We start from the raw sequence: 25,942 nt of genomic DNA, 5'->3' as shown, positions 1-25,942 counted from the left end.
TATATATATATATATATATATATATATATATATATATATATATATATATGAGACAATTGCATTTATATTGTACAATAGTAAGCAGAGCATTAACAGATTCTTAATCTGTTAATCTTATGATAAGATGTGTGATTAAATAAAACTGTCTTATATACTCGAATTTATCAGATTAATTCTTAATAATGATAAGATAATAAATTTACTAAATAAGTATATGTGTATGTGTATTGAAATAAAACTTCCACGTATTAATCATGAGGAAAATATACTTATTCATATTTCCTTGTTTATTGCAATATGTGAGTATTTTTATCATCTATTTTTTAGTAAGCACTATTGCATAGAATCACGATAATTTAATTAATATATTTAGCTCTATCATCCATTACTTAAATAAGATAATTTACAAAAAATTGATGTGTGAATAATTTCGTTACAAATATAAATCAATTCAAAATTAATCAATAAATGTGCTCACGAGAAGTTTGACATCTTAATTAAAAAAATAATAATATATAGCATACATGCATATGTGCGTATCATGACTTTTATAATTAATGTCTTAGCAAACGAACTCTCGTACCATAAAAATGTCTACGTATTGTGTTAACGTCGAATTGATGACCATGAAAGTGACGTAGCGTGGCTCATTGAAAATAATGCCTAAAAAGGCCGGAACAGTTCCCCTAACTTCACACTAATTTGCTTAACGGCCATGGTGCTCCCCGCAATCTCCTAACTCAGAGAGTGAGTGTGAGCTTAGTCGTTGGATGGAGCTTGTCGGAATTACCAGCGTTTCACTTAATAGCTCATTATAATCGAATTAATAACGCCATCGCAGGCGCTAAAGGGACTGACGTTTATTGCAGCAAAGCATGCAAACCGAAATGAAACTTTGTCACCCTCGTTTAACCCCTCTCGTTTTTACTCCTGCTGTTACATCTTGATGTTTTTAATACACTGTACAAGTCAATTTTCTTCGACAAATCTCTTATCACGGTATTGTCATAAATATAATATTTACAGTAGTTATATTATTTTGTGTAATTGAAAGTTTTTAGAATATATTCTGTAAACTCTTTCATAATAACTGCCTATAATATAGTATAATATAATAAATAATATAATATCAATACAAAATATTATGTTGTGAAGATACTTAGAAGATAGATAATAGAACTTGTATTTAAATAAACAATAAAATATATAAGATTGTATATCAAACATATGTATAATAATAATCGTTCAGTATCACTAGGAAAAATGGAAATTTTTAAATGAGATACAATTAATTTAACGCAGTTACATTTAGAGCTGGGTGAGAACTGAAAAGACATAGTACGCAACGAATACGTTACGACGAAAAAATTCGAAAGAAGTAACGAGATGGGCGGAGCAGAGCAGTGGGGCGATTTCGCTAGATTTTGGTTGGTTAACTTTTTTGGTTGGCCGAGGACTTACAATAGCGCTCCTTTTCCCTCCCTGCTTCCATAACATGCTTCAGAGGGTCCAGAATAGAAGGTCTCTATGGGGACGCGCCCGGTGCGGACCACCCTTAGTCAAGATTGGAGCGAGACAGGAGAGACGGAAAGACCGTCGTGATGCTGTCAACCCGCCCAATCTATCATACTAAACTCGATTTCTTCTCTCTATACTCAATAGCGGGATTGGCAATACCGCGCGGAGAAAAACGAGACAAACCAACGTCCCCTCGTAACATAGCAGTAATAATTCCATATCTTTGTCATGGTAAGAAATGGAGAATTTCATTCAAAAACCTCGGCTTATCAATATGTTGTAATGCCTTAGCCAATACAGAAAATCACAAGTATCGTGATATTTGTAATATTTAATATTACAATATGATCTTCTATATCATATATTGTCAATAAAAGATAGAAATGTTTTTATCTTTGTTATGTTTTTCTGTCGTCAGACAGTGTCAACTTTTAATGATTGTGACCAGCAGTTCTTATAACTGTCATTCAATCTCAGTAAGCACAGCAATTACTCCTGTCGATTATAAAGTTGATATAGTTACATAAGCTGTGTTTTCAAACGTGTTTTATAACATATCTTGCATCTCGTATAGATTAAATGAAACTACTCCAACAATAGCATTAGATTTTAAATAAATTTAATACTAAATATTGTAGTTCGTTCAAAATTTTGCAGCAAAGAATCGTTAAAACTCAATTGTCGTTGGCTAAAATTAAAATCATATCTGTACTAGATAATAAACTATTGTTGTGCTCGTATAAAGTTTATATTAAATTTAACATTTTATTTAAAATTAAAATTTAAAAAATAAATAATATTTTTCTTATATTCCTGCCAGCAAAAAGTGACGAAATAAAGAAGAGGCATATCTTTGCTCATAGCAAATACAAAATAAATAATATTTATCGGGAACACACTTCATGGATTACTTCCCACTTTCGGTGCTACCCTGCTTCCTCGAAGACTATCACCTTTTAGGCTGACTTAAAATATGCATGTCGCTATCGACGCCCTGACCGAATATATACAGGGGCGGCATTACGGCGAGGCTAAAACTCACCATCAGCTTGTCGACTTCCTTACGTTCTCTTCATGCGCTTAGATGTAATCAAACACATACGTGATTATGTAATGCATAAAAAATAAATATAGAAAAAAATTGCAACGTATAACATATTACGTTTTAATTAAAGCAAAATGATGGAGACATGTTCGTTTATACGAGCACAACACGTTACTCCATGTAACAGTTTATCGAATTCTTATAAATATTATGGTACTAAGTTTCATGGAAACCATAGATATTGTTTATATACGTCTCATATACGTTAGATTTTTACAGTCACGAGAGATTCCCTTACGAACATATTACTTGTGCATAAACAAGGTACTATATACGTACCGCCTTATCGATTGATAAACAAAAATGCTTCGTGACTACGCTCGCACGAACGCAATAATTCGCTGACCAGCAAGGTCCGGATTATCCTAGCAGACGCAATAAGTGCGCTTATACAAAATATAAAGAAAATCTCCAGAAAATCTCTCTGATCAAGTTATCCCGCGGGACTTAAACCACAAAACGGGGCGTCGCCGGGCGTGCACGCCAGCCCTGAACTTGGGAGAGACCGAGAAGACGATAGCGAAGGGAATAAAACGTACGATAGAAGGAGAAAGTGAAGGAAAGACGACGAACAGAGGAACAAGGATACGAAGAAACCGAAAAAGAGCACGAAGAAAGCTGCGGCTGAAGATAGAGAGACGCATTGGATAAACGGGAAAGGAAGCGAGATAAACTCGAAGGAGGGCATGATTGAAGGAAAAAAAAGGAAGGAAAGTCGAGCAAGAAAGAGAAAGAGGGAGAAAAGCAAAGAAAGAGAGAAAGAGAGAGGGCAGAGATTGTGGGTAGAGTCGAACAACTGGCTGGGCATGTTGCGCGCCGCTCCGCAAGGGTCGCCGGCGGACGCGTGAGTGAGTGGCCCGATATCTCGCGAGGGGATCAGAGGATCGTTCGCGTGTTTCCACCCGGGCTGCCACCCGCCGAACCCGGCAACCCCGGATCCCGCAACACAACCCTGGCAGAGCGCAACTGACCCTCCTCTGGCCGACCCTGTCCCCCCTGTTTCCCCCCCTGCCCCCTGCCACCCCTTCAACGCGCCGGCAGCGCTGGCTACCACTGCTTATTCCTGTCCGATCGCGGCCCGACAGATCCGCTCGGCCGGACTCCGACAACCGCCGCCGACGCTGTCCACGTGTCTCGCCTCACGGTGATTTTCATTTCCGCGCCGCACCGTCGACGGCTCGCTGTGTAATCTTCCTTCACGCGGCTCAATTGCCGTAGACGGTATTTACACGTTACTTTTAACCGCAAGCAGGCTACTATTACGAACTCGATTAATACTCTTCTTCATACGTTGAGCTGTTAACGATTTTCGGTTGGGCTTAATAATACTGTTATCCCCATAAAGATTAACAATATACTTAGCTTCTGATTTTAGGAAGGTTTAAATAAAAGATAAAACGATCAAGTTTTGCGATTAATTTATACAGATGAATAGAGATAGAGCGGATGATGACAAGATTTTAAAACTTATTGAATCAAAATCGCGATTTAAATGAAGAACTCCATGAGGAAACTCTTCACCCCCAAAACAACCGGCACCTGTGCTACAGCTCGGGGTGGGTTATTGCAAAGAAAGCGCGCGAAACTTATCAAAGACCCCCACGAGGTGTCGTGCTGAGCCTAATTTCACCGGGAAATGCTTCGGGCATACTCATGAACGCACGCACGCACACACGCACACACACACACACACGAACGTAAACGCAGGGGAACCCGGAGTGTGAATGTCGAACGTGCTGCACGCAGCCCTTCCACACGTACGCCGCGCCGTTATGATACACAACATTGCTTTTTCGTACGCGACTGTGACTCAGGATATTACCTATCATAATGCTGAAATCAACGCGGCCGACGGGGCATGACAATGACTGACAGGGGGTTGCGAATGAAAGGAACTGTGCCGACGAAATCGTTTTGTCAGTTCTTGCGATAAACTTGCGGCTAGATATATTATCTCTGAGAAAAATTTTGGGCGGGTCAGGTGGCTTGGAAAATTTAATTGCGTTTCTTTAATTATCGAGACGTCATGAATTACAACTTTGGCGAGTAGTATGATTTTAACACATCATATACGAGGATATCATACATGAGTTTTTGGATTTACGTTTTAAAAAAAATGACAGCTACTTATGGGAAGTCGATCCCTTGATCGTGCGGGATCATCTGCACTTATGCGTGCTCTTATGCGTCGATAGTCTCTCCCTTCAAGGAACATTACGCAATTCAAATATTATTCAAAGGCTAAAAGCCGTGGGGATGGCATGACGTAAGGAAAGGTGATGGTAAACACAGGAGAGTACAAGATGCTTGTGTATTATATTACAGAGAGGACAGAGATACGGGCGCACTGGTGCTTTTCCCAATTCACAGAATTTTCTGGATTTAGGATAAAACGCGTATCTGAAACAAAAATAACTGTGAAATGCAAATAACTGTCTACAAGCCATTTTTATAATCGAAGCTCGTAGTGACTTTTTTTTAGAGACGACTGTTGTACCAATATTCAGGATCCAGCTGTATTTGATTTGTACATAATGTCTGGATTATCCGCATCAACGCCACCCACCTAAGTTCCTAAATAAATACGTGCATCGTGTCTCGTGATAATTCAGTCATCCGCAGTTTAAAAGACAACGATGTTTTTACGGCTTATCAAAAGGACATTTTACAGCTGTAATCATAAAACTCCGTTTCGCCACATAGTGTGTGTTTAAATTGCGTCTAATATTAAATAATTTACGTAATAAAAATTCTTTTACTTGAAAAATCTATTTGACGATTCGCACCGTAACTGCACGATTCAGCCCCTCGCGTGATTGCAAAAGATTCGGCAGTAACAATATAAAGTGTTATAAAACGTGGCTCTGAGAGTGCACCTACATGTCTTATGGAAGATAATTAAAGGTCAATATCTCTCAGTTATTAAAAACTCCCTGTGTATCAACCCTTTTCTCTTCCCCATTTTATCAATATTATATTACGAAGCAAATTTATTCACGAAGCTTCTCAGCATTAAAAATTGCGACTATTAATTTCTACATGCAATATAGCGTTGAACTTAGGGTAAAGGAGGCCGCTGACGTAAGAATATTCGATGCGTGCTCGCGATATAATTTCTGCGTAACATGCACGAGCGTAACTTGTCGATAATACTTTGTATTAGTAACGGAGATTCAATCTCCATTTGCATATCGTATTTATTTTGAAAGTATATAAATCTACATCGAATCCTTTTTCTATTTACCGAATTTTATTATATCTACTTATTCATTTATATCTACTTTTCTGCATGCATATATTGATTATAATTTATCAAAATTTAAAGATTCTTCTTCTACGTTGTACGGATACGCAACACCTTCGTTGTTGCCAAAGAAGATTCGTATAGAAAATCAACTGCACCGTAGTCGGTCCTCCGTTAAAGTGCTAAATTGATGAATGAGTCGCAGAAACGAGGAACATTTTATTGTATCTGGCACTGGCACGCCTAATAGAACTTGTCCAAGTTTATTATTCGGCTTGGAAAAGCGTAAGCTTAATGGCCGCAAGCTAAATTCAGGACCTCAGTATAAGTGACTGATCTTTTCGATTATATTAGAAAATTTGCAAAGGTCATTTAATGGATATAAATATTTTGTATATACGATGCATGATTTTTTAGAGGCATAAAGAAGAACATTAGGATATTATAACTTCCCAGAGTAGATCAAACAAAAATGTATTATAAAAATATCGAAGGGCCAAGCTGAAGATACTGAAGGAAAATGTACATAATAGGGAAGACGTGACTTTAAGGCGGTGGCTTGACAGTTTTGTCCACCCCCTGCCATTAAGTAAATTGACTGCTACATACCGTAGTCTAAATAACAATCTAATTTTCATAATGTATCCTCATCCTTCTGTCGAAGCGCGTCACTTTTGCCCCTCAATATTTTAATTGCATTATCTTTCAAACCAAAAATTTGTCTTATAAGACGTTATAAGATAATAACCGATTGAATATTACTAATCATCCCTGGAACATCGGTAGAGCAGAAAAATCAAAAATTTCACGTAACGACGTAACGGATGTTTGTTCTACAGCTGATGCAATTTGATCCAGATTTAGGGCTCAACCCTACCGTTCTCTCAGCTTTGCACAGGTCATCTCCCTAAAACTGCTCCCCGGATAGTGACCAGCTGTTATGGCCAGCAAACGACTGTCACTTAAAGGATTTGACTTGATCTTGATTCGACACATATTGCGCCCGCGTCTGTTACGTATTCTATTATATTAGAAAGTTACATCTGAATTAGAAATAGAACGATCGTTTTCGTTCAATGAGAATATTGCGTTTATTCGCGTCGCGTATTCCAAACTTATAATATTATAAATCGCCTGACTAAAAATTCTATATCTTACATATGTTAGTTACCAAAAATTGTTCAAGTTTCTTCTTGAAGCAGATATTTGACTGACAAAAATCTTTTCATGGATATTTCAGCAGCTAAACTTTAGATTACACTGTGATAGAATATAATTGAAATTAAACGAAAACAAGAACATTATCTATTAACATTACTGAAACTTGTTTAAAATTATAAAACATATATGTATAAAATATTTAATTTTCAATCGTTTAATTCTTGCTAAGAAAAAATTGATTATAAATCGACTGAAGAACATGTCAGCAAAACTTAGCCAACCAGTTTACTAACATCTATGATACTTATATAATTATAATTACTTAGCATAGACATTCTATTTAAAGCAAAATCAACGAATTTGTTTCAGCGACGAAATCAAATCCTAATGTAATCGAGTTCGGTGGCAGCGCAGCCGCAGGATCAAGCTCGTCCGTGTACGGAAGCACCGCCAGCGGAACAGTGAGCTGCATCGCCGGTTCATTGGCCGGTATCGCTGGCAGCTTCAACAATACAGGCCGCACGAATTTCACGAATAAACAGCTCACCGAACTGGAGAAGGAGTTTCACTTCAACAAGTACCTGACGAGAGCGAGGCGCATCGAGATCGCTACCGCGCTGCAGCTTAACGAAACGCAGGTGAAGATCTGGTTCCAGAACAGGCGGATGAAGCAGAAGAAGCGTATGAAGGAGGGCCTAATACCGGCGGATAGCACGAACGTGACGCCTCTGAGCGGTGCCAGGAGCAGCAGCAATTCCCCGACGGGCTCGTCCAGCCACGAAATCGGCGGTCTCGGCTTGACCAGCTTCCCCAGCGACAACAGTAGGGAATCACCCCCATCTTCCAAGGATTGACGCGACTTTTGCTGCAGTAACGAACGGCACTACGGTCTATGATTCGACGAACTGTTAGAGCTCGGTGATTTATCGGAGCCAGAAGTTTAATAAGAATCATGAGAATTACTGCAGCCACAAGTCACTTTTCAATTCACTATTTCAGGCTGTATCATAAAAATGTAATATGAAGGAGTTAAGACAAGTAATGTCATTCTGTATCCTGAAAGTAGAGGTATGTGATATATGAATATACGGGACATATCTATCTTCCCGTTTCTAAATTATAGAATATGACATTGATTGTGCTCTAATTCCGTTTATATTGTACGAATCATCCGGATTCAGAAGTGGCAAAGGAAAATTACGGCCACAAAAGAGATATTAATACAGTTTCATGTTATAATGTTGCATTCCGAATCGTCTTTTCGTCCTGACTTTCACTATTTTTAATTAGTACATTAAAGACAGATTGTACATTAATTTTGCGTATTATTTATTTCGCGTATATATATATATATTTATCTTACAATTAGTTTCCAAAGCGCCTTGTAAAATTGTATAAGTTTAAATTTTATTTTTTCACAATCCACACATTCTTTTCAAGGTTACCATGTATCTCAGTTAATATAGCGACATTTATAGGTAAATGTAAATGCTGATAATGGCGCGAATTTATATATTTCTAGTTAATTTCTTTATAGAAAACTTTTTCGGAGTATTACCCTATTTACATTAATAAATATAACGATTACATTCTAAATTTAAACTGTTCTCAAACGTCTATTTCATCGACAACGTGCTTAACGTTTAATTTTCTATGATGCCTTCTGGACTATATGAAATTTTAATTCACTGTACAATTGTAAATAAGTTTCTAATTCAGTTATGCAAAATGAATGAAATTATATAATATTAAACTGTCAACACGTCACGTTTTCATGTTAAAAGTAAGATGATAGCAATTGAATTTTGTCATCCGCTTATTTCTTAACCCTTCCAGTATTTTATAATCAATAAATTAAATTATTTAATGATTTTCTTCAAGAAACCATTTTATAATTTACTTCTTTTATGAATCAGTTTAAAATATATATTATTAAGAAAAACAATTTGCAAATTTACATCGACATACTATATATAATCAATTAAATAATGCAATTACAAATACACATATGTTTAAATTACTGAAGTAGATGTTTCTCACGTCTTTATTTTGAAACTAAATTAAGAATAATACCTAACAAAAAAATATTTTAAGACATCTATACTTTCATTCAATATACTGGAAGAGTTAATTTTATCTTACTATATGAAATAATTATGAATAATCTTAAAGAATACGAAACGAATGTTTCGTAGCTTAAATGTCAAAATATATGTAAAATATCGCTATTGAAATTATAATAGAAGACATATAGTACATCAATTTAATTTTTAATTCGAAAGAAAGCTTTATGATGAAACGATTTATGATTGTTTATTCTATTGATTATTTAAGGATTGAAGTCACAGTCAATCTTAAAACGCCAAATTGATCTAATTTCTATGTAATATTTATCTTGACGAATGATTTAACAACAGTAGACAGAAATATCCTTGATAATTACAAAATTTTACGAGTAATTATCTAACGGTGATGATTTAATAACTGTAGACCTAATTCTCGCCCAACAACGTGCATGTATTTATATGTAAATATAATATTCTACGCAAACTATAATGGGCCAATAAAATTAATCACAACACCTATAAATCCCCATATATACTGAATTTTAGGATTAATATCCATCAGAGAGAACGAAGTGTTAATAAATTTCGGTTTCAAACTTTTTATCGACAAAAATTCATGAAAATAATGGCTAACATGATTGCGAATAAACTATCAAGTGGGTTGAAGATTCGCATGTTTAACGTATACAAATTAGCATAATCATATATATTTATGTCAGTTACATGGTGGTCCATTTGAATGCTCCGTACCTATAAAGACATTCCTACTACGATAAAATGTCATTAGTCTATAATACCATGTAGACTTCTGTAGAAAGAATAAAATATTATTGTACTAAAACTAAAATTACTTTTATTTATATCCCTCTATTATATATGTATGTACATAAAAATTAATTTTTTTCGAAATTTTAAAATTAATTTTTTTTTTTAATTTTTATGGAGCTTTCTCGAAATACACACATTTTTCATATTATTATTTATATTGCCATCTGCAAATTTAGTGCAAAAAATTTTATTAATTTGTACTTTGTACATAATTATTTTAATATACATGTTGTAAAAATAACTATGGTCGATATTTCTTATATCTCTATGGATCTTATATTTAAGACCGTCGTCTGTCTATTATGAAATGTATTACCGACCCTTTCTCCTCTCTCTCTCTCTCTCTCTCTCTCTCTCTCTCTCTCTCTCTCTCTTCTCGTGTTGAATGTTATCAAGACCTACTTTAGATGGCGCCTACTTACAGTATAAAAAATAAGAGTCGCTTTATAGAGTATAATACTTTACATTTTTACTCCATAAGTTCTGCTAAAGATCTGATTTCAGTAGAATTATATAAGTACAATGTAGTTACGTTACAACTTGTAACAAACTTGTTGAATAACGTTTTTGTCTAAAAGCAATATTATCGTAACTGTAATAAAATTATCATACAAATATTTAGGTAATGCATTTTAAGCTATACAGATATAAAAATAACTTTTGTTTTGATTGTGATTTGGCGAAATAGCTTGTGCAGGAGTATATATTGCAAATATAAGGGCAAGAAAATATTAATACTACGTACGTCTATTGTTGAATCTGCCATCCGCCACAGGACTGACAGGACAGAAAAATAATAAAGGAATAACTACTCACCTCACGGTCGCTCCGCCGCCGCGCCGTTGCCCGATGCCTCCCAGGCCCCCTCCTCCTCTCCTCGATCCTCCTCCGTTGGTCCATTGTCGCACTCACTAAACGACGCGACGACGACGACGTTCATGAACGAAAATCGACGATATCGTCACTTGTGATCGCGCGACACTGAAAGCACGGCACTCCCAGTATTAATCTCGCGACGCGGCGCGATAATATTCCTTAATTACACGGCGACGGAAGAATTACGTGGGAGAAACTTCGAACGAAACTACATATACGATCCGCGCGTGCTTGACACCCATGACGCCGCGCCGTGACTTCCCACCATCCCGCGCGCAGGTAGACGCGACAAGTGAAGCGAACGTAGCGGAGAGAATTTCGTAAGAGCAATTGTCGCGAGGACGCTACTTGCTGCTCCCACACCTGTACTTTTCGCACTTTGAACAACGAATAATATCGAGATTACTTTTACGTATCGCGGCGTAAGACTATTATTATTATAATATCCAATTATAATAATTATATCAATTGTGCGGGAATTTTTTTCGGATCTCACGTCATTTATTTTGTATATTTTACTTGATATATTTTCAAGATACGTGCCGCATGAACAACATGCATAATTACGCATCTTCGTATTTTCGCGGTCGGTTTTCGCGGTTGGTTTTTATATCGATGAATTTCCCGTTATTAATCTTTTAATTTCATCCATTGGGCGCGTTCAGCAGACACAATAACGGTTGCACAACTGTTGAGTTCGTCTTATCAACACACTGTTTTGATTGGTTCGTTCTAAAAGTAAGAGCCAATCACGTTTGACTGCTACTGAGTGGCTTGGTCTGCTGAACGCGACCATTCATATCCCCAAGTGATCGTGTCCCGTTCAGATATCCCGCTGGATTAACCAGTAAGTTAGATCCTTTATAAATCGTGTCGCGGTCTTAATTAAATCTTAAATATAATAGATCATAACCCGGGCAGGTATAATAGATAGGAAAATGGATAGGTAGGACGTAGGACTATAGATTGCAATACGGGTAGGTATAGGGATATGGATAGGTAGGTAGGTAGGTAGGTAGGTAGGGATTCGGGTAGGCAGGGACAAGGCAGGGACAAGGACGTATGTTATGATAGCACGGACGCGCACCAAAATGATGTTTTATCGGCAGTGTCGAAAAATGGCTACGTGGCTACGTAGTACCAATTTCGAAAATGAATGTACTGGCGGTAGTGTATGGCCGCGTTCAGCAGACACAACTGTTGAGTTCGTCTTATCAACACAGTGCGTTGATTGGTTGGTTCTAAAAGTAAGAGCCAATCACGTTCGACTGCTACTAAGCGGCTTGGTCTGCTGAACGCGCCCAATCACGTTCGACTGCTACTCAGCGGCTTGGTGGTCTGCTGAACGCGCCCTATGGGATTGGCCGGGATGGCCTCTCTCGACTCTCACTACTCTCAGGCTTCTCTCTGAGTTCGGAGTGGATGTGGATACTGGATAACTGAATGCTCCATGCTCCATGCTCCATGTCTATAGATGTAGTGACTGTAGCTCGCTCCGATTAAAAAGTGGATAGTTTTGTATGTAACTGTGTCAAACAATGCTGACTAGCAACGTGATACATAAAATGTGAAAAGTCAGCAGAAACATTTATAACAATGAGTAAGGAAGCACGAATTTCTCCGCACGAAATGGCGCAATATCGCGAGCGGTTAATGAACCAAAAGGAATTTCTGACTGACATACTATCCAAGATTGAGAAACAAATACTTGCTTTACAGGTCTGTAAAAATTTAAATATTAAACAATGATGATATTCAAGCCAAATGCTTTAATTTCATGAAAAATACTTGCATTAATTTTGTAGGTTGAACGATTACATTTGAGGAACACTCTACTTGGGTCAGAATATTCAGGACGAGAAATACTGCCTGATGCATCAACGAAAAACAATTGCGTGAAAATTGAGTCGGCAGATGATCCAAAAAATCTAACAGAACAGCTAGATTTATCTGTTCCACCATCCGTAAATAATTTCGAAGAAGAAACTGAAGATGATGACCTATGATTTAATATGCCCTAAATAAATGCTAGAAATTTAGATTTGTTACTGTGATCGCGCTATATTAATGCTATTAAAATAGAAACTAAATCTTTAAAGTTCATAAATTTTATACGAATGTAAAGTTTATAAAATATTTTGTAATAAAATGCACTATGATATTACACCGTTGTCTGTGCATTTATTCTTGTTACTTATATTTTATATGTATTTACAGGACATACCCTTACAAAATATTGCATTTGGCATTCTAATTAGAGGGTTTAAAGGAATACAACAATAAGTAAGAAAACAACTAAAATATTATTCAATCTTAGGTCTAAGACTTCCATGCTGCATAAATTTAACATTGGCAAAAGGAGACGTTCAAGCGATGCTATGACGCAAAGCACTATCAAGCATCGTTACTTGAACATTTCGTTCTAACTTGAAATAAATCTAAAGGATTTGGTTGAACATTATGATGGATAGCCTTGTTGCGATGGGCCAAGTTGCGATGGATCTTCAACCAGTGACGGTGGTTTGAATTGTTCAGCAGAGAGACGTGTGAAACAAATTCCTACACCTTCTATCAGCGCCAAGAGCACTCCGCCAATGATTGCACTGCCTACCATCGCTGGTAGGCCGTTTCTCGCCGCTAGAATTCCACCAGTTGCGGCACCACTGATGATAGAGTTATAAGGATCTTCCTTTCCTCCTCTAAAGTGGACTAATGTGCAATCAATTGTGGAAAACATTCCGCCCCATACAGCAAAATTTCCAGCGATGATAGGTGCTCGTTGCCTAATCGCTACGACACTGCCTGTAAAACGCTGCCTCCATCCACTTGGTGCATTACGGAAGCCTTTGATGCTTTGAAAGATTGCCCCGCCTATGACCCCCATCGTAAAGGCACCTCCGCAATCGTCGACTATTCGCCAGGGACATGGTTCTCGTGCATATTCTTCCATATTTTAGATATCTGTGACATAAGTCATAACAAAAGAGTTACTTAAAAGAATAAAATTTAGATAAGAGATAGATTTACTAATATGGATAATTTAATATGCCTTTGATGAAGCACGAATTAATTAAGTATTTAAACAGTCCATGTTAATTAGTTCAGAGATCAATTTAAAAAAGAATTAAACTCATATTTTGGGTATTCGTGTATAAAATAAAATTTCGTATAACGCATTATGCAAGAATGTACCCTTATATACATTCTGCTAAAAGACAATTACGAAAGTTATCGCAAAAATTACGCGGTAAGTGAGGTTAGAACAGAGTTTCACCGTTTTAAAGCTAAAGCACGCGTAACATCTCCGGATATATCGTTAGATACCAAAACCAAGTCGTTTTCTTAAGAACAAAATAATTTATCTTGATATTTACCGTGCTATTCGTACGATTAAAGTCTAATTGAGGTGCAAAAGCCCTCAAACACACACGACACTTCGCCCGCTAAGTATGTGAAAGGACAGATATCATCCTCGTTACTCCGAATAAACTGCCGACTGCGTACCGTAGCGCCGACAGATTTCTTCTTCTGAAATCGCTGTCGCTATGTCATCACATATGAAAATTAATTATAATGATAACATTTTGATATAAACAGCAACAAAATACTAAGAAAAATTATCGATAGATGAATATTCATGATTATATCAATGAGAGACTTCAGAGATAAATGAAGAATATTATCGACTACTGATATATAAAATTTTCGACCGTCGACATAAATGTTCAAAAACAATTAGTTTGTAACACAATATATTAGTCATGATTTATTATTATATAGAAGTTTTATAAATAACCATGTATATTCACGATACGATATATAATATACTTATTTACCGTAAAATTTTTTTACAGTTGTCACTTGAATGATCAAACACGAATGACAATAATGGAAGGTTTTAAATAAAAAATCGTAGATATATACATGTCTACAAAACATTAAAATAATGATAAATCCTAAAACTGATATATATTATGTTATTAATTATTGAGTTTTTTTATTGCGATTATCTTGCCGCTTCGACCGCGTTGCGATATATCGATAATCGCAAACTTCGTCAGGCCTCGATAGATTTTAAACTACGGCTAGTCGCAAGCAAAAACTCGCGAAACGTATACATACATGGCCGGTCGCGGAGTTGCTCCACTATTCCTCGCGATTTTTGTTAATCTAAAGATGATTTCTCGCGCTGGAAATCATGGAGTGTGTTTCACAAAGTGCCTCGCGCCTGCGAATAGTACGTGATCGCGAAAATTATTGCGAGTGTTAGGTTAGGTTATAAAACGTATGAAAATTATTTCAAGTGCTAATTCTCTCATAAATTTTCGTCGTTCGTTGTACCCGTGTAACGCATCGAACATGGCATGCGTTCATTATTATACGCCAATATATCACGACTACGGTTTCGATATGTCTCTCTGGCCTAGTTTACACCGATCTCTTGATACGCGTATCAAATAGTATATTTGAACTGATCAGCCAATAATCAGCCTTATTTACTAGTTATTTACTATTTAATACGCGTATCAAGTGATCGGTGTAAACTAGGCCTCTGTGTCCGGGTTCGACATTCGCGTAGTTTCGCCACATACCTATACCGTGCTTTCGCTGTTATTCTCTCACCGTGGAGCAAAACACCGTGGAGCAAAACATCGATTAATTATCATCGCCAGGTTTGTACATACATACAACTTATCGTTTCATTGCAACGATATCATTTTTCATTCTCAGTATCAAAAATAATATTTTGTATCACCGTTAATAAGTCTGTTTAATGTAAATGACCAATGCAAGAAATCTCTGTATTAATTACATAAAACTATTATTTTTGTATCTAAAAAAACATCTTTATGAGAATTGTGATACTTTAATGTTTTACATTGGTATAAGCTAGGAACATATAAATCCGAAATAGGTATTTCATGCTTCTAAATCGACTAAATCCGACACGATTATTATTGCGACTTTACCGACGATCAGCCATATCTTTTAATTATCCTTGACGGTAAATGCAATGGGAATTTGCGTGATCGACATATTTCAATTTCAGAGTCAAATCCGAGTGGATAGATTATCTATTCGAGGGGGAGGAAGGGGGGATATTATCATATAGGCATTCACGCATACCGATCAAGTAGTTTACGATAAGGCACTGTGTCGTAAAATTAGGTTACTGACAATAAAACTATCTTCCATTTGATACGGAAACTTCTCGAGTGAAGTTTACAGGCACTTTATTCCCTTATAAATGTACGCTATATAAATAAAAGAAAACTGATGTGTCGCATCTTTAATGGAAGCTGATTGAGTCACAGCCATTGCTTTAATTGAGAAAAATCATTTTTTAATGCCAGATTCTTTAGCCAAATGACTTTTCTTGAACAAAACGATAAATTGTGACTTCAAGAGAAGTTAAATTATATGTTAAAGTGCAAAGAAAATATATTTGATTGTTATAAATTGATTTAAGTCTTTAATACCAAGTTGAAAAATTGGTTTATTACTTTTTTTCTTTATTCAATGAAGGCTGTATAGGAAAAAGGTGAAAACAGAATTTTGGGCCAACATAATGAAGAATAAAATTATATTAAGATTTGCCAGTCCTTATATTGTAGCTATTACAAAACATTGTCTTGATATATGCGAGGCGTAATGTAGAAGCGGATACTCTTTAAGTTGGCCTAGTTTTTAAGAGAGGGTTGTATTATGCATCATGTATTATGTGTTGTTTCTTTACTATAACCATTTATAGGTAGATTACATCAGTATATTATGACCTTATAATCAATGCATCTACATTACGACGTCGCAACTGTTGCATCTCACATCATCGATTTTCCAAAGAGCAAAAAGGTTAACAAGATGTGTGTCAATGAGAAATTGTTCAGTGTATACGATCGGAAAATACATATATGCATAGATATAATGTATAATAATATGATATAAAGTTCTTTCTTTTGTAATTTGTTTTTTTACTGTTTAGGTTTATATCTAAAGAGGTAATGAAAAAATAATGAAATTGACGCATTCCATGTATAATGATTTATTTATTTATAATACGCAATTATATACAATTTGTTGCAATAAGTAATACGTTACTATGACAAAGGCCTTATTATTTATGAAACATCTGGTCATCAATAACGATTTTCGGTAACAAAATCGTTATTGATGAACAAGTTATATTTAATAAATAATGACGCTTGTGTTGCAATATTATTTAGTATTTACATTATATATACAATAAATTGTATAATTATGCTTTGTCTAAAGTACACGAGAAATCAATGCACTCTAATGAATTTTAATTTATATCGTACTTTTGAACATATATATCGTAATAATTTCAAATATTATTAAAGACTTCTGCATGTGAAAGATAAACCATAATGGTTGTCTACGTTTAGCTGCGCTAGCTGTTACGAGAGTTGTTATCCCCCAAGACAGAAACAAAGTTATTCTAACACACAACAATACGAACGAGACGAGGGAGCGATTTTCTAACGGTTCGCTATCTTCTAAAGATAACCCAACACGATAAATCGATATATGTCCCCCGTTTCTCTTTTATCCTTTTTTTTTGTTCTATTCTTCGTTACGTTCGATTGTGTAATGGGTCTGTACGTGCGCGACTGTTCCGTAACTGTGCATACATGCACCGCACCCCGGGTCACGGGGATTTGTGTCCGGTGCATCTGTTGCATCCCGCACGCAGGTGAACGCGTGCGCACGCTCCGGCGGGCGCGAGAGAACGGGTTCGAAGCGCGCCGCGCGCGGGGGCGATCGGCGCCGGCGGTGGTGGTGCTGCTGGCTGCTGGTGGAGGTGGTGGCGATGGTGACGGTGACGGTGGTGGCGGTGGTGGCGGCCGTTCTCGGAAGAGGTGGCCGCGCCGTGAAGACGCGCGGGGGTTGGAAAAACGACAGGGAAAGCTCGTAGCGGGCTACCGGTTACTACGCGGACGCATGCCCGCTGATAGCTCAGTGGAGCGCGCGACTTCGTGCCGTAAGCACATTTCCTGCGAGTGAATCTCTCTCTTCTCTCAATCTCTCTCTTGTATATACACACATACACACACACACGTACAACGTACACATACATATATATTATATCTCTCTTTCTCTCCCTCTCTGTTCTTGTCGAATATGTAAGTGTAGGTACGCGTGTGCGCGTTTCTTTCTCGCCTCACCTCGCCCCGCCTTGCTTCGCCTCACCTCTCCTCTGCTGTCTGTCTCCATCTCGGCCTCGCTCGTCGCCGCGAGGACGGCAGGCACGTCCGCCGGCAAATAAAACCCGTGTTGGGTGACGCGACGACGGGGGTGGTGATAATCGCGGAAGAAAGGGAGCAAGAGGAGACGCCGGGCAACCTGAGGGGCTTTTCCGTGCTGTTTTTTATGCGTGCGAATGATATTGAGATAACGAAACGAAAAGCACAGATCGAAAGTGATAACGAAGGGTTGCAAGAAGAGGCTAGTGAGTAAGATTTAGAGCGGGAGTAATATTTGAAAGTAAAAGAGACACACGCGCGAAAAAGTAGGGTGGAAAGGGAGGTGATATTTAAAAGAAGACGAAGGAAGCAAAGATAGGGCAGAGGGGGGAGAAGGAAGAAGAAGAAGAAGGAGAGAGAGAGGGAGAGAAATCGAAAGAGAGAGAGAGAAAGAGAGAAAGAGAACATCGGCAATATCTATAAAATCGGAGAATCTTAAGTGAAAATGGCATATTTGTGTTTTTTCCACAGAGATATAGAGCGAGGTGCGAATATCTTATAAAGTGCAACGTTAATAATCTTGTTTCGTAAAAAATTTTTTTTTTTAATGGGAAAAAGGCTATATGGGTCTTCTTATAAGAGTCGCGAAGATTGCGGATATCACCGAAAGGGAAGCGATGCGGCGAAGAATATAGAGCGAGAAAATAGAAGATCTACTTATTTCTTCGCGTGATCTCTAGAAGAAAGAATCCACGACTGAACGTTGATCACTGAAATTTGCGAACAGTAATGATCGAGGAAAATACAGAAAGGGCGAAGAGGAGAAAAGAATTACGGGTTAACTTAAATGAATATAAATCACTAACATTAAGATAGAAAACAAGAGAAAAAAGAATGCAAATTATGAATAATGTCCCCACTTTCTTCCCTTTATTAAACGCCATATTACGAAATATTAAGAATACTTAAAAAATCTAAGTTTTTTTACGTTTTTATAGGATGTTGTAGAAATGAGGGATTATATACGTGAGAATTTCAGTGAAAAAATTATTCGAGATTAATATGCGCACTTCATCGTTTTACTGTAGTAATTCATATCAATACATGTACGCGTGAGTGCATAACCGTAGGATACACACGTCGTGATAATCCGTACAAATAGCTGTATTGTAAAATAATTCAATCAGGCATTGACATCTTTACATATCCGTCGATCTTTTTCTCTTTCGGACACCCCCTTTTTCATCCGTCGAAATGCGGATATACGTTTATTTTCAACCCGACAGCCGGAACTGATAGAAAGGTTTCGCCAGCTGTTCGTTATGCAGAAACCGTGACAGTTGCTTTCACCAGCTTTTCAGATTCGACGTCGAAATGCAAATTTTCACATCGTAGAAGAATATCCGCATATTTCTGTTGATGAAAACCGAATTGACTCTAATTTCGCTGTTATTACGAGTCTAATATAGAGGAAGACAATCTACACGTAATTCTATTCTTAACTCGAGGAATGTGTGTATTATATAGAATCATATTACGTAAGAGAATTCAATACAATTATTGATCCGTTAATTATTTACGTGAGGGATGTTTATCTTATAGACAACTGAGCTAAACGTTAGATATATTTCGCGAAATGGAAACGCAAGAATAAAGGTACATCACGGGAAGTATAACAGAAATTTGGTTAGTTGTAGTATTTTTGCGAAGTGCTATGCGGTGACTCATACTTTAAGTATTCCATTGTGTAGAGTTCTGCAAGCATTGCCCTGCATAGCAGGCGCTTCCAAAAATACACGTTTCGTTTTAGCGTTTCGCGCACGTCGATATGCAAACGCATCAGTAATTCATGGACCGTAGCTCGTTGCAGAGTTGCTGCAATAAAGAAAAGAAAACTAGGAAATTTATTAGAAATTTCCGAGCTGTAATGGGCGAAGAGATTCCTCAGAGTACTTTTTAATGCCATCGAATAATAAAACATTCTTTGCAATGCTGCAATGGTGAAATCAATCGGCACGTACTTATTTTTTCTCTTTATTTTTCTCACTTCTTTTTTTCAACATATTACATTGCTTTTCCTTTATTGTTCCTCCAATTTATTTTTTCAATGATAAAATGTTGATTAAATAAGTAAAGCTGAATCTTTTAATTAAAAAAAAAAGCAGTTCTAACGTTTTATCCTGATATTTTCTCTTGTTTTCGGAAACAAAGGTGATGACATAAAATAAAAATATTGAGTGAAAATAAAGTGTTGCAAGACGGCGTGAACCACAAAGTGATTTCGATGTGACAAGTATTGAGCGCGATCAAACGGGAAGATTCTGCTTTCAGCTACGACCTCTCTTCCAGTTTCGCTCGTTCCGTTGTCAAGAGTATTGATATTTCGCTGCAAACATTCAAAGACTCGTAACTGACATCCAAAGCATGAGAGGCATACATTTGTCTCCGACAAAAGATGTGTCCAAGAGCTGATCTTAGGACTCGTTCAAGTCGCTTGCCGAGTGTCCGAGGAAGGGAAATAATAAACGAAATAATAAACCGACAAACACGCGGAGGATGGAAGCATGATTCTGATACCGCGGGTCCGGCGAACTCGACGGAAAACTAGAAGAAGAACGTCCCGAGGTCGAAGAGAGATCGAAGAGAAGGGTGGAATGACGAGAGATTGCGGGGATATGGATACCCGCGAGGCTAGTGGAGTCGGTCGATCGCGAGGCTTGAATCTGTTGACTTAACCGTCTCCAAGGGGAATCTCGGCATGCGTCCGATGGTGCCGGACGAAACGTCGTCGTACTTCTGTTTAAGTTACGTATTACGAGAGATTACGTTCGCGACATGACTTCGGCGAAGAAAATTACCGCGTATCGTTAACGTCACTCGCGGAATATCAATGTCCTCGAGACACGATTCGAAGGAAGACTCGCGCCTCTTGCTAATGTCGTCGCAGGAGATTATTTCGAATCGACGTCGTTCCCTGATACTTTTTGTGGCATGTACGTGACCCCAACAACGTGGAAAGAAATTTGCGGCAGTAGAGCCTCGAAAAGATCCGGTACCGTGGGCGGTACAACCTTGTGCCCCTGGCACGGTACCGTTTCCTGAAGGACGAGGCTGGCTGGTGTGTGCGTGTGTGTGCGATTGTGTGGAAGAGGAAAAAATACGGGGAACTCAAAGGTACCTTTCGTGCGGTGGTACCTGCGGCTGAGTGTCTCTTCAAATCGCTTCAATTGTCTACGTTTCGTGCCAGGTGCTTGCGAACATCGTACCGGATCGTGCAAGATTAACTGTGCGAATCGGTATCAAACGGTACCGTCGAAGGATGAAACAATTCGGCAAAGCATCGTGAGGAATAGCAAAAGGTGCGTCTTAGTTTGAAAAACTGATAAAGAAAATACTATCCACAAAATATCTCCTATAATTATTTCACAATGAATCTTATTTGAAATTCACTTTGCTATACGCAATAGACGCAAATAATTTGTCTAGTATATGATTTTTATTATACGTAGAATATTCTTTGTTAATAAATTTGGTATTAATAAATTTACTTTCAAGTAAAATGGACAGAATTATCTAATTTCTTTTTTAATTTTACTTTTATTATGGCAAAAGCTTTATTTAGTAAAGTAATGTTATCACAAAATGAGAGAAGAAATACAGACATCTAATATTCGCAATAACGGCTAAATGAGATCTATTTTTAGAGATCTCAATTTTTCCGGACACATACACACACACACACAAAACCCCCTTTCACAATAAATACTACGGTACGCCGCGTAGTTCTATCTTACAGCAGTTCCCTGGATTTTTCTTTCGATCGAGCTCCGACTCATTTTTATCCAATAACCGTGCAATAAGCTCATATTCCGAGCTATCTAGTCGTCCCGATGGTGTTTTAAAATAACTGTTTTTAACTCTCACTAAAAATAACTGAAAGATAACAAACAATGGTCTTCTCTCTAATGTATTACCGGCAAAATTTCCTTCATTTGCTTTTAATGGCAAATTCGTGGAACTAATTTCTTTATCTTGTAAAAAAAATTATTTCTATAATACTATACATTTTTTGCTAAATAAATCTTTTTACGCCTATTTAAAAGTACGTCGATATCGGTCTACTTTCAAACTTATTGGAAACAGATTATTGGAATATTTATTGCGGAATCGAAGAATTTATTGATTAGAAAGATTTAATATAAATCTATCTACACTGAATATTATAGTTAATTTGTCTACTTTTAATTTTATTATATCGAGATAATTGACATATATTTATCATCAACTTATTTAAATTCTGTCACATTAAAGAAGAGAAATTTTTTTTAATGCAACACAAATATTTGAGAATTCTAATGACTTTTTGATGCACTGATAATTAACATTCAGATTTTTAATTAGGTTTTTCGTGGATGACATAATTCTATCTAATAACGTTAATCATTTTATTGTATCAGAGGAAACAATATGGTGACTTACTCTATTCTATGGAAGGACAAACGATAAATTATTTGATAGAACCGTCCTCTCGATAGCTTTCACGCTGTTCCGAACATCTATGTCTCCGTCTAGATCTTACTAACGAAATGCGTGAGACATATTGCGTGAAACATATCTGACATAATGACATCTCGCTTACTAGTAACTGAGTAATTGGCGAGAAGATCAATATGAGAGAGAGAGAGAGAGAGAGAGAGAGAGAAATTGTGCACGCCAGTTTCAACAAATTGACCAAATAACGAATAAAAAATAAATAAATAGAAAACAAGGTAAAAAATACATATATATATATATATATATATATACGCGCAAATATACGATAGAAGAGTTATGTTTTTTGATCATAGCTACTAGAGAATAAATTAGAAAGCATCAATTACAGAATCAGCATCAAAAATTAAAAGATTTTAAACAATCAAGCATCGACAAACAGATCGCCAAATCTAATTTTTCATTTAAGTTTAATTGAGCAGGACAGAAATGTATTTAATATTTAAATAATGCTCAAAATAATTAATATTGACAAATAGAAACAAAATTAAGCATAAATGATTACAAAGTTTTTGTGAAAGAAAAACTTTGCAGTCATTTGCTTCTTTTCTCAGTTTTCTTAAAATTGATTGAATAATTTATACTCTTTACTTTTTTCCCTTTCTAATCTCACGATCTTCAAGCGCAAGCGGGACTTTGAAAAAGTCACTGTCGGAAAATGCTTTTTAAAAATATCGTTGATACATGATTGAATGTCAATCATCTCTACTTGGAAAGTTTTTCATGTCAGTTGACACGATGGAATTCAGGCTTTATACTGTCACCTGTACACTTAATCACCGATTTATGAAGTCATAGACGAGTTTTAATATTTGTGACAGCGCGTTATACCTCTATTACTGTCATACACCATGATCTTGTCACTGTGAACATAGATACACATCCATCAAGTATATATCAATTTGTAATATCTACGGAGCACGATGCGTCAGTTCTATTAAACTCTGTTATGCAAATGCATGACATGTAGTTGCACGTTTTACTCTATAGCGATCGTTATAGTGATAATAATACGGAGAGTAAAAAATCTCTCAAGAAGAGACTACGCACGAAGGAAAAAATAATATAAATAATAGTTGCTTTTTAATGCATAACATGTAAAACATATAAAGATTATTTATATAAGCTAATCTTTATTACAGATATATAATTACATTACATATAATTAAGAATTGAGCTTTCGGTGGAAATCATCGTTATATAATACCAAGAGATGAAATATCATCTAAATCTTTTTTGTATCCAAGATTTTAGTTCTAATCTTTAATACCTACATCGTAGAGGTAGGCTGTTTTCTCATTTTTGTCTCTAAAATTACGGACGAATTTTAGTTCGATGTAGATACGCCTTGAATAGCGCAGTCATAAAATGTGGAACGTGCATAGGCACAAACGGGAAAATTTGTGAATCGCATGCTGCTATTTTTCTATGACGCGTCAATCGATCGTATCTCCCGGAACAGGGAATACCCGCGAAATTGAAATGGCCGTAGAAGATCACAGATGAGAGGAGGGAGGAATGCAATTTCTGCCGCGACACGAAAATTTTCGATGCCATTTCTGCCGTGCCACCATTCGAGGTTACTGAGCCATCACATCTATTCCGTAGGATTAAATCTTTAGACATGTATTCCACGTTAATGTTTTGAATTAAAAAAGGAGAGATAACGACAATCACGTTGACACATGAGCAGTAATCGCATATAATAAAAGAAGGCAACGTACGTTTCATATTGTTTAATTTCACAATTATTTCAAAAAATTATTACAAAAGATATTAGGTATTAATCCTGAAATTAATGAAAAACATTGTATTTAATGTAAAATAAAGAAAGTGCATGTATTATTTTCACTATACTTTTAAAACCAAAGTTATCTTATTTGATATTTAAATAATAAAGTTTTAACGCAATTTTTGATATTAGAATCTTTAAAAATATAATTAATTACGTAATATTATTTTCTAAGCAACAATATTTAACATAAAATATGTACATAAATTTGCAACAAATATTACATTTATTATAAATATCCGCTTTTCTTTTTCTTTATAAAAAAAATGCTTAAAATGTTTTACTAAACAGATGCGAGTCGAGCATATTGTGAACGGCCATTTTAGTTCTGTGGATAGTAAAAAAGTTGATTCTAACTTCATAAGCGAACAAGAAATTGTCATTAAGGTTTAACGCTTCAAGCACTAGTAAAACAAACTTTTGTTCCCCGACGCGGTAAAAACCTTTTCACGACCATCGATGATTTTCGCTATTGTAGGCGTTGAACTTTAAGTTTAGCACAATAAAATAAATTGTTATCTATTTTATATTTATTAAATAGGTTAATCTTGGGTAATCCATTCTTAATTAAAAGAACGTGCTTTGTATTCGCCGTAGGGACTTAAGTTTGCAGCGATAAAAATTTTTTGCATATACATATAAATAAATTATCCAACTTTGTAAAAGTAATGTTTTTTATTATGAAAAAATGCAATAAGGCTTGAATAAACTTTTAAATGCATGAAATTGCTCTATAAAGCAGTTTTTTAAACAGTCAATGTAACATCTGTAAGTTTTCACATCGGTCGACCAATTCTCTACTGTAGATAGGCAATAGCTCAATCAAGTTGTCCATAAGAAGGAAGTTATAGCCACAGATAATCGTAGCCGCGTCTTTATATGTAAATATTACAGTAACGACTCACTTGTATGAGCTTTCGTACAGTTTCTGAAGAAAATAGAGTTGACATAAATTCTAAATATAACCATATAATTCTCATGTTTATATGTTAAGCAGTCTGTCAGGATGTAAATTAACATACATTTTTTAGTCACTGTTACTGCATTTATATGTTTTAACGGAAAATTTTTTTGTGTCTTTAGAGCGTACGTATCTTGGTCGTTGGACGATGACCGACTGGCCGTCGTTGTGGTGGAGATGACTACCAGGCTAGTGGCTCGTCCTGAAGACGACGACGACGACGACGAGGTCCACGAAGAGGCACGAGACTCGGCCGTGGGCTATCACTGCCACTGATAGAGCCGGCATCCCGTCGCAGCTCACATCGATGCCGACTGCCACATCCACGAAACAAGGTATGACGGAATACGTCGCGTTGAACGCGTTTCTGCTCACCTGCAGAATATCACAATTTTTATGTACGTTTCATAAATTGTAGGTAAAATTTTTTTGATATCATGGGTTAACTTTAACATTTCTCTACGGTTGAAAAATTTATTTTCTTACACAAGGTACACTACTCCATCATGCAAAGTTGTACAAAAATAATGAGATAAATTCTAGAACTAAAAATAATGACTAAAGTTATGTTATTACTGTTGATTATTATAATGATTATAACATCATTGGGTTATACTTATACATAGAAAAAAATT

The 25,942-nt window shown here is 36.4% G+C and overlaps 4 protein-coding genes across 12 annotated transcripts in view; 3 read left to right on the top strand and 1 right to left on the bottom strand.

Annotated features, from left to right (window-relative positions):
- Window positions 1-8,360, top strand: part of LOC112456518 (homeobox protein Hox-B1a-like) — an 11,432-nt gene extending 3,072 nt beyond the window's left edge. For both annotated transcript variants that reach the window (XM_025019124.1, XM_025019117.1), the window contains one exon: window positions 7,398-8,360. In XM_025019124.1, the coding sequence (XP_024874892.1) occupies window positions 7,398-7,882 (485 nt within the window). In that variant the 3' untranslated portion in view covers window positions 7,883-8,360. The remainder of the gene's footprint in view (window positions 1-7,397) is intronic.
- Window positions 8,361-12,226: 3,866 nt separating this feature from the next.
- Window positions 12,227-12,896, top strand: LOC112456400. Its single transcript, XM_025018902.1, has 2 exons — window positions 12,227-12,517; window positions 12,604-12,896. Exons 1-2 carry the CDS (start codon window positions 12,395-12,397, stop codon window positions 12,802-12,804), a joined length of 324 nt encoding a protein of 107 aa, XP_024874670.1. The 5' UTR covers window positions 12,227-12,394; the 3' UTR covers window positions 12,805-12,896.
- Window positions 12,897-13,082: 186 nt separating this feature from the next.
- Window positions 13,083-14,281, bottom strand: LOC112456389 (mitochondrial import inner membrane translocase subunit Tim17-B-like). The gene is made up of 2 exons (XM_025018896.1): window positions 14,173-14,281; window positions 13,083-13,759 (listed from the first exon to the last, which is right to left on the bottom strand). Exon 2 carries the CDS (start codon window positions 13,746-13,748, stop codon window positions 13,257-13,259), a length of 492 nt encoding a protein of 163 aa, XP_024874664.1. The 5' UTR covers window positions 13,749-13,759; window positions 14,173-14,281; the 3' UTR covers window positions 13,083-13,256.
- Window positions 14,282-17,766: 3,485 nt separating this feature from the next.
- Window positions 17,767-25,942, top strand: part of LOC112456440 — a 67,403-nt gene continuing 59,227 nt past the window's right edge. The window contains exons 1-3 of one of the 8 annotated variants that reach the window (XM_025019009.1): window positions 17,767-17,801; window positions 20,335-21,362; window positions 25,430-25,642. In XM_025019009.1, coding sequence (XP_024874777.1) covers window positions 25,615-25,642 — 28 coding nt within the window. In that variant the 5' untranslated portion in view covers window positions 17,767-17,801; window positions 20,335-21,362; window positions 25,430-25,614. Of the gene's footprint in view, window positions 17,802-17,828; window positions 21,363-25,429; window positions 25,643-25,942 lie in introns of those variants that run through there. The other 7 variants (XM_025018972.1, XM_025018983.1, XM_025019001.1 and 4 more) reach the window with 7 other exon arrangements.

This window comes from Temnothorax curvispinosus, unplaced genomic scaffold (genome assembly GCF_003070985.1).
Source record: "Temnothorax curvispinosus isolate PA1 unplaced genomic scaffold, ASM307098v1 QBEX01000632.1, whole genome shotgun sequence".
NCBI lineage: Eukaryota > Metazoa > Arthropoda > Insecta > Hymenoptera > Formicidae > Temnothorax > Temnothorax curvispinosus.
The sequence above is the reverse complement of the archived record's forward strand: the minus strand, read 5'-3'. Positions and strand labels throughout refer to the sequence as shown.

Coding starts and splice junctions, on each gene's coding strand:
- LOC112456389 (XM_025018896.1), bottom strand. CDS start 13,748: ATGGAAGAATATGCACGAGAACCATGTCCCTGGCGAATAGTCGACGAT.
- LOC112456400 (XM_025018902.1), top strand. CDS start 12,395: ATGAGTAAGGAAGCACGAATTTCTCCGCACGAAATGGCGCAATATCGC. Junction 12,518..12,603: donor AACAAATACTTGCTTTACAG/GTCTGTAAAAAT, acceptor TTAATTTTGTAG/GTTGAACGATTACATTTGAG.